Here is an 11,566-nt window from a genome sequence, read left to right on the forward strand (position 1 = left end):
AAAAAAAAAAAAAAAAAAATCAGGGAAACAAAATAGTTTGTCTGCTTTAGTCCTACATTCTAGTACAGTTTCTTTGCATTATACTGCATATCAAATCTTAACCCATAATCAGAGTAGATATTCAGGAACTGGTGAAAACCAGCACTGCTGGGTGAGAGAAGAGCCAGCTCAGCAGCATACATAAAGTGATTGACCGAATCATGCATTTTTACAGAGGTTCATTTCTTTTTACAGGTCATCAATGTACTAGTTAAACAAGGCAGGTGAGAGAAGCCCACCCTGATGCACACCACTACTCAAACCAAAGGAAGCAGCGGTGGTATTGCCCCATTTTACATGCATTTTCTGGTTAGAGTACCAGTAAACTAAACTTTACATAATATTTGGAACACCTCTCTGTTTTAATTTGTCAAATAACTGGTAGGGATTGACACGATCAAAGGCCTAGAGGCAATAAACTATGGAAGCTAATTTCCGCCACATGAAACTAAAAAAAATGCCAAATATACAGTCATAATTATGAGATACAAATTCATAATTTCGAATTTTAAAGTTAAAATGATGAGATATTCGACTTTCAAACTTTGAATCCGGTAATTATTACTTTCTATTTGGCTTTTTTTTTTTTTTTCTTCATGTGGCTTAAACGGGCTTCTATAATAAACTCAATTTTTTCATAAATATAGAAATTGGTTCCATGCTTTGAAACCAAATTGATGTATGAATAAACTGATTGAGTAAGCATGGTTTTTTCTAATACTTTAGATATCACACTGGCTAAGGAATAAAGGAATCAGGCAACTGCCCATGGGTCATAAACTCAGAGAAACACATTGCAAGCAACACAGCCACTTTTTGGCTAGCATATTTCAGATGTTCTGCTATAATGCCATCAGATCCTGTTGCTTGATTCTCACCCAGGTAGGCTATAGCCTGCTGGACTTCACAAGAGGTTATTACAGCTGCATCACTCTTAGCAATGTTTCCCAAACCACAGGATTCACTTTTTACACAGTTAAATACTGCAGAATAGTGCTGTCTCCACAGATCTGCTATACTGCAACTTTTAAACAAACTTTCCATCCATATAGAATGGAAAGCGCCTCTAAACCTCAGTTTCCAAGTCTTGCCACAGATTCTCAGTTTGATTTTAGGTCTGGACTTTAACTGAAACCTTTTAACAGCCAAATATTCTGTAGGTTAAAGCCTTCAGTTTTTACTATTTTTAGAGTAATTCCCCAGCTGGAGCAATAACCAGTGTCCTACCCTCAAGTTATTTGATCCAACAGGATTTCTTTCATGAATCTCCTGTTTTTAGCTCCTTTCAGCTTCCAATCAACTCCAGCCAGCTTCTCCATCCCTTCAGAGGACAATCATCCCACACATGATCCTGCTGTTCCAACATTACTTTTCCGCCACACACCGGATTTTGGATGTGGGCTATACAGTTCTATGTTTTATCTTACCTGATCAGAGCATTTTTCCAGACCTTTTCTGTGATCCTTTCGTGGCTTCTTGCAACTTTTAAACAAAACTTAACTTTGCTTTCTTCTCCCCTTTGCTCCCTATAGGCCAGATGTGTGGAATAGCCCACTAACAGATATCCTGTTGGAAGGTTCTCCTGCCTGAGCTGTAGATCTGCTTCTCTGATTATTTTCTCCTGCTTGACATGCAAGTTTATTTGCTTTGCAGAATCTCAGTATGTTTAAAGGTGTTAAATAACATTTCCATTTTCAATGATGGATTGAACAGAACTCAGTAAGTTCAAAGCTTGAGATGCTGTCATATTATTTAATACTGCTTCAAACTTCAACAAAGTTCTCCACCAGCTGCCTTCTATGTCACTTGGTTGTCACAATACTAATTCTTGTTTCGTTTTTTTTTTTTTTATATATATAATTATTCTTCTAAAAAAGGAAATCAGAGGCTTTAACAGAACATTTAGATTCATATCAAGGTTAAATTCTACACAGTTGGACTCTATTAACTGATTAAATAACTTAAGCCAGTTGAATGAGTTTCCTTTAGAAGAAAGAGTAAACAGAGCTGAACACAAAAGCATGTCATGATTTTTTAAATCTTTCTTGTAAACCAAACATTTTCTTATTTGTTATCTTAAAAAATTATATATATATCCCCATTTCTCACACAGTCACAATGAAATAATTTAAAATTCATGGTTGTGATGTGACTAAAGGCACTAAAAGGTGGAAATACTTTACAAATCCCCACATCTGCAGCCTTTGTCTCCTAAAGCAATGCCCTGATTGTTACTTGGGATTTTGTTTCAAATGAACAAAACAACATCCTCCTAATTATCACAACACCTTCTGACCACAAAATATCTCCTTCCCTGAGGGCAATCTCTCTAGATGAAGGTATTGGGGAGGAAAGAGAAGCTTACGTTTCACAAACGGAACAGTGGTGACAGCGGTCAGGCTTCAGTACTTGGCAGCGGTCACAGAACCTGATAGCTGGAGACAAGAGGATGGACGAGTTGAATGGACGACATTTGAGCTGAACATGCCCCCCTCCCACACTTTCTGCAGCCTAGAAGGTACTGTTAGCAATCAGCACTAATGAAAGAGATGCATCTGCTGATTACTACAGAAGAGAGCTAAAGGTAAATGACAACAGCTCACCTCCAGATTGGGCTCGGGTGGATATGGGTAGTTTCCTTGCGATCTCCACAAGGATTTGCTTCTGAGCTTCAGGTCTCTCCTCCAGCTCATAACGCTGCTTGTCTGAGTACGAGAGCTGGAACTGTAGCATAGAATAAAAGCAGACTAATCATGTTTTCCCACCCCAAAAAAAAGGATCAGTTATGTGACTGAAATAAGATCTGATTTTTTTTCCCTCTACCTTTTTGCATGGTGTAGCAGGAGGAGTGAATATGGACTTCCAGTATGTCCAGGAGAACATCCCAAAGCTAACATGAAACAGCAGCAGGTAGAGGGCTGTAGATTAAAAACACAGAGATCAAACATGAGCTGGATCCCTGAACCTAAGTGGAGCAGAACCAGGAAGAGGAGCCTCACCTTTCTCCAGGCTGTTATTGACTGTAACTGTTAAAACAAGAACATTAAATCCATTAAAGAACCAGCTGTGGTTGGCAATCTCATTCTTCAGAAGATAAATAACAATTTAAAGCTAACAAAACTAGCCAGGATGCAGTTAGCTAATAAAAACAATACAACATTAGTTTATGTTTGAAGCTTAAGTTAAACCTGAGCTACTAGAGGCTATAGAAGTAAAATTAAAACCAAATTAGTCGAATGGAATGCGAAACTCAGAGCTACTTCCGCCCTAGCTGTCAATAACCTTATTGTTGTTCATCCGTAATCTGCGCTGCTTGAGGAGGAAAGAGGTCAGAAAACAGACGGCCAGTTTGCCATACTTACACAGACACAGCACAAACACGTAAGCGTAATAAGACCACAGCACGACGGCGGTGATAATGAGAACAGGGATCCAGGAGAAAATCCTTTGACAGCATCTCAAACCTCTGGATAGAGCCATTTCCATCTGAGCTCCGCTCCTCCGCTCTGCGCTCTGCTAACCGGCCTGGAGCGGCGACATCTGCGAGCGATTTACGGCCCTGGAAATCAGAGCGACAGACTGCAGGAACAGTGGTCTGATGTTTACCGAAGAGGATTAGGGCCACTAAAAAAAAAATAAATAAAAGTTTACTGATTTTTTAAATTAAGTTCAATATGATATGAGGAAAAACTCAGAATTCCTACTTTAATCTTAGGATTCTGACTTTTTTTCTTTGGATTATGACTTATTTTCTCAGAATACTGACTTTAATCCCAGAATTCTGACTTTTTCTCAGAATTCTGACTTTTTCTAAGAATACTGAATTTTTCTAATAATCCTGACTTAAATCTCAGAATTCCATTCTGATTTAAATCTTAGAATTCTGACTTTTTCTCAGAATTCTAACTTTAATCTCAGAATCCTGACTGAATTCTGACAACATGCTCTTCCACTAATGAAATAGCATCACCAGGGAACCCTTGAGCACGTAAAAAGTCACCTAATCGCATCATTTCCCACCAATGTCTTACTGGCCCTCTCAAAAACTCACATCTTTTTCAGTGAAGCTGAGTGCTCCCACAGCTCCTTCCTTCATGGTGCCCATCTACATTAAGATCCAAAATTCTGAGATTGAAGTCAGAATTCTGAGAAAAAAGTCAAAATTCTGACTTTAAAGTCAGAATTCTAAGAAAAAAGTCAGAATTCTGAGGAAAATTTCAGAATTCTGAGATTAAATTCAGAATTCTGACTTTTTTCTCATACTGAAATAAATGTGAAAATCAGTAAACTTTTTTTTTCCAGTGTCCCTAATCCTCTTCCGTAGATGTTGGTTGTAAGAACCGAGGAAAGATTTAGTTTAATGATAGGTTAAATACCAGATGACAATTGTCCAAACTTGACAAGCATTCCTACAAACATATAAATAAGTGCATTTAAACTCAAATCTCGACTTGTTTCAAGAAAAAAAGTGTTATTTGTGACTTTGACTTCGACAAACTTTATGTAGAGTGCATCATTTCGTTTATACAGCTTTCAGACAGTGAATGAGCAGCAGCGTAACAATGAAAAGGAAAATTTCCATTCATAAAGTGCAGGAGTCATCTAATGTAAACTGTCACTCAAGAGGGGCGGAGCTAGATCGGGGGCCAGGGCCACCCTTACCCAATCATTGGCCACCCCTGTGGCTACCCCTACAACTTTTTCCCTATAATACAGACGATGGCAGCAGTAATACTCTCAAGTGGAATGTTCTAACTTATTTAACATTTAAATTTTTTATATCTAAACAATTACCTGACAAAAAAAACCCTGTAGTTAATTGTACACGTCAATATGCTAACATTAAAGATAAATACAGAAGTCATGCTCTTTTCAGAACTAGATTTTGTCTTATATGAGGTAAAGAGGAAATTATGTCTCTGCGAGTCATCTAGGAATCTTCACTGGAATCAGAGATAAATAACTACTTTAATAATAAGTAATCCATTTAATGTAGATATTAGTACATGTAAATATTAATTTTATGCTGAATAATTATGAATAAAATTAGGTTAGTAATGATAATGAAGAAGATGTTCAACCCCAGAACTCAAAACTGAAAGAATTTTGTCCACTGCACCTTTAATTTAGACAGCATGGATGTTTAAATATATGCGTCTATTTGTTAGCAAAGGCTGTAGGAAAGTATAGTTTGTCTGTATTTAGAAAATATGGGTGTTGTGATTGTGCATTTTCCTTTTGGAAAATGCGGATAAGTTCTGGCACCTATCTGCTTTTGGCCACCCCTCCGTATACATTGGTTATTGCCTGGCCACCCTTATTAAAATTTTCTGGCTACGCCTCTTAACATTTCCATTCATAAAGTGCAGCAGTAATCAAATGTAAACAGTGTGGGAGGAACATGAGGCAAAACCTGGATGTCTTGTGCAAAACATTCGTATTGTAACACGTGCAATATTCCTCCCTCTCACTGTGCAATAACACATGCCAACTACTGAGTAGCTTGTGTAATTTTTTAACTTATTTATAAAGTCAGTACCTCTCTGCAGTACAAGTGCAATAATCCAGATCAACTACTGTATAGTCTTCCCTTAGCTCTCTACTGTGCAGATATGTTTATATCTAAAGGAAACATATTCCAGGACATTACAACTTTTTTATGCTTTGTATGTACTATACACACACTTTTTATATTGTGTGTTGTATTTTTTTTTAATCTTTGATGTCATCTTGCTTTACTTTGCGCTTTGTACTCTATATAAGCTACTGGAACCAGAATTTTCCTGAAGAGTAATCCCAAGGGATAAATAAAGTTGATTCTAAGTCTAAAAGGCATTGATGAGGAAGTTCAGAGCTGTGCAAAAATAAATATATATGGTGCAAAAATGCAGTAGAAAACATTTAAGTTGAGTTCTGTTAGGTATGATGTTATCAGTGTGATGTAGAGTCTTGATTTTTGACTCGATTTAGAGTTTTTTCAACAGTTCAGCAGTCTGATGGCAGTGGGGGAAAAGCTGTTATAGAACCAGCTGGTCCTGCATGGAATGCTGCGAAGCCTCTTCCCAGAGGGCAGCAGGAAGAACAATTTAATGGTAGGGGTGTGAGGGGTCACTGATGATGTTAGGGGCTCGGGACACGCAGCGCCTGGATGAAATGTTTTTTATTGAGGGAAGAGGAGCCCCTATAATCTTCTTTGTTATTTTCACCACTCTCCTCACTTTCTTCCAGTCTGAGTCACTGCAGCCTCCACACCACACAGAGAGACAGCTGGTCAAAACGCTCTCTATGGTGCTTCTGTAGAAGGTGGTGAGGATGGGTGGGGGCGGGTGGGTTCTACTCATCCTCTGCAGGAAGCACAAGCGCTTCTTTGCCCTTTTGACAAGTGAGGTGGTGTTTACAGTCCAGATGAGGTTGTCTGTGATGTGCACCCCCAGGAATTTGGTGCTTCTGACCACTTCTACAGCTGAGCTGTTGATGAGCATTGGAGCGGGGTTAGGGCGGATCTTCCTGAAATCAACGATGATCTCTTTCGTTTTCTCCACATTCAGGATCAGGCTGTTACCTTTGCACCAGTCCATTAGCTGCTTCACCTCCTCTCTGTAGTGCCGGTCATTGTTGTCTATGATGAGACCCACCACTGTAGTGTCGTCTGCAAACTCCATGATGTGATTGGTGGTGAACCTGGGGACGCAGTCGTGCGTCATCAGAGAGAACAGCTGGGGCTCAGGACGTAGCCTTGAGGGGAGCCCGTGCAGCAGTAGAGCTAAATAAAGTATAGTCACAAAATCTGTCCATCATCAAACAAATTTAACTTAAACTAAAGAAATAATAAAATTATACAATTCAACATTTTACTCAATTCAATTGAAATTCAGTTATACAGACAGATTTGTTCAAAAACATCAAAGAAAGGAACCCAGCTGATTACACTGCACAATGTCTTTGTAGGATTCAGTCCTATTGGATGAGTATGTAATGACAGTTGACATTTGGTTTCATTGTGTTGTTGATTCTGCAGCAATCCCTCACCCAAGGCATGCATGCAGTAACAGTGGAGAGCAAAAAAAACTTTTTTTAAGAGGTAGAAACTTCCAGCAGAACCAGTCTCAGTGTGAGAGGCCCTCTGCGAGGCTGAAATGGGGTTTAAGAAGCCAGAGGCAGACATACAAAACAAATAAGTACTTATACATAAATACTTTCTATGTTAGAAAAACGTAACAGTAAAGTTGCTCCATAGGTGGCGTGGTCTGGGGAAGAAATAGTTACAAGATGAATCATGAGCCAGTTTTCAGATCAAAAAGGATGAAAGAGATTCCATCCAGTTAGTCGCAGTAAAACCTGAAGCCAGAACTATGTCCAAGGGAGAAACAGGACTAAACACTGAAAAACAGGCCCAACTATATCATATATAATCGAAGTTACTGGTAGCACCTGTCAGACCCTACTGTTATGACAAAAAGCTGATAGAAAATAAAAATAAGATCAACTAAAATAATGTAGAGTTGGAGAATAGTCATGACATCCTTGTGTTCCTTAGGTCCTCCAGCAGTCATTTATTTTACGTCTCCGTCTTCACGGCAAACGTTTTGGAAAATATCAGCGTTTCGTGTTCGTTTTGACTTCGTGTGGACGGGGCCTAAGCCAGGGAGTGTTTCTCTAGTGGTTAGAGCAGTGCGCTTGTGCTCTGAGAAGGTTGCAAGTACCCAGGTCGATCCCCACAGCCTGCACTCGGAGTCTCTGAGCAAGACCCTTAACTCCAGACTGCTCCCTGGGCGCTGCACAGTGGTTGCCCACTGCTCCCCAAGGGGATGGGTCAAATGCAGAGAGTTAATTTATCCATTGTGAGATCAATAAAGTTCATTTTTTTTTTCTTTAGGATTATCTGAGCCACTCTAACTGTAACCTTTCAGCTGAAGGCTTTTAACTGCAGTTTATGTTGTTCCTGATAGTAAAGAAGAATAACCATAGTTCAGCCTTGAATAAATGTATGGACCAGTCTCTCAGTATCACCCCTGGAGAATATATTTAATTTTTTTTTTACAATATTGCAAAGATTAAAAAAAAAAAAGAAAAGCCTAGAATCTTCTTTAATATGGAATTTAATTGACAATTCCTGTTCAATAATAAAACAACCATGGCTTTGTATTTTATCATGTAAGAAAAACTGAATCCCATCCAGATGAAGTTACTGACTAATTCACCTCTTTTTCAAAGACTGGTCTAAAGACTATAACTTCTGTTTTTACTGCTGTCGCTCTGTTTTTATGTCTATATTTAATAGGTTAGTATCAGGATTTATGGACAATTAAGGCTGAGTATCATCAGCATAACAATGGAAGTTAATCCCATGCTGTCTAATATTTTAACGAATTGGAAGAATACATATACTAAGAAGAATTGACCCCAGCTCTGATCCCTGTGATACAACACAGTGAACTATAGATGATTTTACTATTAACATAGACAAATTTAAATCTGTCAGGTAATCTATCGAGATGGAAATCAATGCTAATCCTTTCCTAAATAATTTAGCAAATTTAGGAACCAGGAATTGCTTCTAACATACAAATTGAATCACAGTTTAGATAAAGCTAATAACTGTAATATTATTAGCAGTTTAGCAGTGGTAAAGATCTGGATTTTACCACTGCTAAACTGCAAATAATATTAATATTATTGCCCTGTTTCCAGCAGGAGGACGAAGATGTGAAGTAACGCACATCTTCGCAACCACAAAGGAAACTATCGGCACCAGCTACATGCAACCGCTCACAAGGATTGTTGTGAGTTTTTTAAAGTACAGAAAAAGCTCGCCAGCAGGTGGCCCCCTTACTCTATTCAGGCTTCAACTCAAGTTAAAAATAGCAGAACAAACGGTGCGAAACACAGTTTAGCATCATTAACTTTATGAATGTCCAGTAACAAGCAGGAGCCTTTCTAACAAAAAAAAATGGTTAAGGGGTTGAAGGAAGGAGCATTTTTGCTCTTAAAAATAATACAAGCATTATGCTCTTGAAATAAGTTCATAAAGGTTTTTGTTTAAAAAAAAAAAAAAACATAAATATCTATTCCATTGTCGAATTGTCTAACTTACCTGCTGAAATCTAGAAAAATATAATTATGTCAACAGAAATGTACTTATTCATGTTTGATTTTTTGTAGCGTATGTTTTCAGTACAGGGGCCATACCAGAGGCCAGGACCAGTTCTACAGGGGGCATTGGCCCCTGTTGTCCCCTGTCTAGAACCACCCATGCTATGTAGTTTTCTCCCTCCCATCTGTTTAGATAACTTTACAGCATGCACACCTCATGCATCAGTTGGGTTGGGTCAGTTGGGTTCAACTTACCTGCTGGCGCCTCAGGAATAATCCTCATCTGCTTGTCACAAAAGCATTGCTTTTATTTATATATATTTATATATATAGATGGATTATATTGGTGGGATTATTATATTGTCTTATACTAATAACGTGCTGATAATATTGTGTAGTAATGCTGTGGTAAAGTGGAAAAGCTTAAGCTGCCTCTGATAGCCTCAAAGCAATGGCTGCTTCTTAGAAAGTATTTTTTCACACCCCGGGAGCAGGAGCAACAAGCTGCAGGTATTTGATGTACTTTCTCCTCATGCAGGAGGTAAAGCTGTAACTACAAGGTGTCAGGTTCAATCTGATGACAGTTAACTGGTCAACCATCATGTTTATGTCATGTAATCGCCACGGGTTTAAGTAAAACCAATGCTACTTGTACTAAAGGATTAACAGATGACAAACGATGTGTGCTGAAGCCTTAGACTGATTTAAAAGAAACAACTCTTTTATTGTTTGCTCATTCCTACTTTTTTTATTTTTTTTTAGGTCTTTAGGAACTATTGGCTTGTTTAATGTAAAGTGAGCTGACAGGAAAAGGGTACAAGAGAGGCGGTGAGACATGTGGCAAAGGACCACAGGCCGGATTCTAAACTGGGTCGTCCAGGTCGAGAACTAGGCCTCCATACATGGGTCATGCTGCGATTGCTAACCACTGCGCCACCGAAGCACGCCAATGCCCAGCCCTACTTTAATATAGTTATAGCTCCAGTACAGACAGTTACACAATTCAGATGTTCCCTGGAGGAGGTCTTCCTATGATTTAACCTGAGTTGTAATTAAAACCCAGGTTGCTCCAATACAGGCCTTGACTTTGTATATATGACAGGCTCTCGAGTTTTTAATCTTCAGCCTGATAATAATCCACAAATGATCTAGGAGTTTTATCTTAAATCAGTCCACAAAAAGTAAAAAAACAACAATCCACTGGACTTTGTTTCCAAGTTTGAGGACATTTCGCTTCCCATCCAGAAAGCTTTTTCAATTCAAAATGTCCAAATTAGCGCCAGTTCGAAGCTTTATAAGTGTTATACTGTATAGTTTAAAACATGCATGTCTTTTGCAGGGGCTGCTCAGTGGTGCAGTGGGTAGCACTGCTGCCTTGCAGCAAGACGGTTGTGGGTCCAGGGTCTTTCTGCATGGAGTTTGCATGTTCTCCCTGACCATGCGTGGGTTCTCTCCAGGTACTCCAGCTTCCTCCCACAGTCCAAAAACATAACTGTTAGGTTAATAGGCTTCTCTAAATTCTCCTAAGGTGTGAGTGTGTGTGTGAATGGTTGTTTGTCCTGTTTGTCTCTGTGTTTCCTACGATGGACTGGCGACCTGTCCAGGGTGTACCCCGCCTCTCGCCCGTAGACAGCTGGAGATAGGCACCAGCACCCCTCGCGACCCCGCTTGGGATTAAGCGTGTCAGAAAATGTATGGATGCCTTTTACAGGTGTCAGACCCCTTGCTGAGCTCTCTGTAATTTTATACATCATAGAGATCAGCAGCTGTTGTACCTTCCTTAGCCCTCCACTAGGTGGCAGTGTGAGACCTTTTGAAAACTACCGATTTGGAGCAGCCTCCCGTCTGCTGTTCTTCCAAAGGCACATTTCCATGTCTCACGTCATGCTTATCACGCTACAGGTTGCTTCCCTTCTCTGCAAGTTGCAGCATATTAAATCCAAATCAAATGAGTAAGCATTTGTGGAGATCAAAGTATTCAACACTAATTTGCACTCATCGTTTGGTGGTAAATCAAAATGAATTTCTGTGCAGAGATAACATCAGTGTGATTAAATCATCATGTTTGGTAATGAGCGTGCAGTCTTTGATATTTTCCTCAGAAAAATGCCTAAATCTCCTTTTGTTGGGATTAATTGGATTACTGTTTGTGGGTGAAACCCTGTGGACTAATTGTCTCCATTAGTCCTGCTGAATGTACTGCAACCTTTCATCACATGAGGAACCTCTGGTTTGGACCCCTTAAGCTCGGTACCACCTCTCTCTCCCTGTCATTGCGCACACATGCGCTGCGCTCTCCGCTCCAAACCCCGGCCTCCTCTCTCATTTCAGCACAGTGTCTTTCACTGGCTCTCCATGCTGTTCCTGATGCCCCCCCACCCCCCTTCATCTTTCCTCTTTCCAAGCACTGGTCTCGGCGTGGGGGTGATGACAG

The 11,566-nt window shown here is 39.5% G+C and overlaps 1 protein-coding gene across 1 annotated transcript in view; it reads right to left on the bottom strand.

The window, feature by feature from the left end:
* Positions 1 to 3,548, bottom strand: part of zdhhc15 (zinc finger, DHHC-type containing 15) — a 7,920-nt gene extending 4,372 nt beyond the window's left edge. Inside the window, exons 1-5 of the mRNA XM_015400864.1 lie at positions 3,402 to 3,548; positions 3,039 to 3,065; positions 2,863 to 2,957; positions 2,643 to 2,763; positions 2,405 to 2,474 (exon numbers count right to left, since the gene is read on the bottom strand). Coding sequence (XP_015256350.1) covers positions 2,405 to 2,474; positions 2,643 to 2,763; positions 2,863 to 2,957; positions 3,039 to 3,065; positions 3,402 to 3,525 — 437 coding nt within the window. The 5' untranslated portion in view covers positions 3,526 to 3,548. The remainder of the gene's footprint in view (positions 1 to 2,404; positions 2,475 to 2,642; positions 2,764 to 2,862; positions 2,958 to 3,038; positions 3,066 to 3,401) is intronic.
* Between the last annotated feature and the right edge of the window lie 8,018 nt (positions 3,549 to 11,566).

This window comes from Cyprinodon variegatus, unplaced genomic scaffold (assembly GCF_000732505.1).
Source record: "Cyprinodon variegatus isolate N-32 unplaced genomic scaffold, C_variegatus-1.0 Scaffold31, whole genome shotgun sequence".
NCBI classification, from domain to species: Eukaryota; Metazoa; Chordata; class Actinopteri; order Cyprinodontiformes; family Cyprinodontidae; genus Cyprinodon; species Cyprinodon variegatus.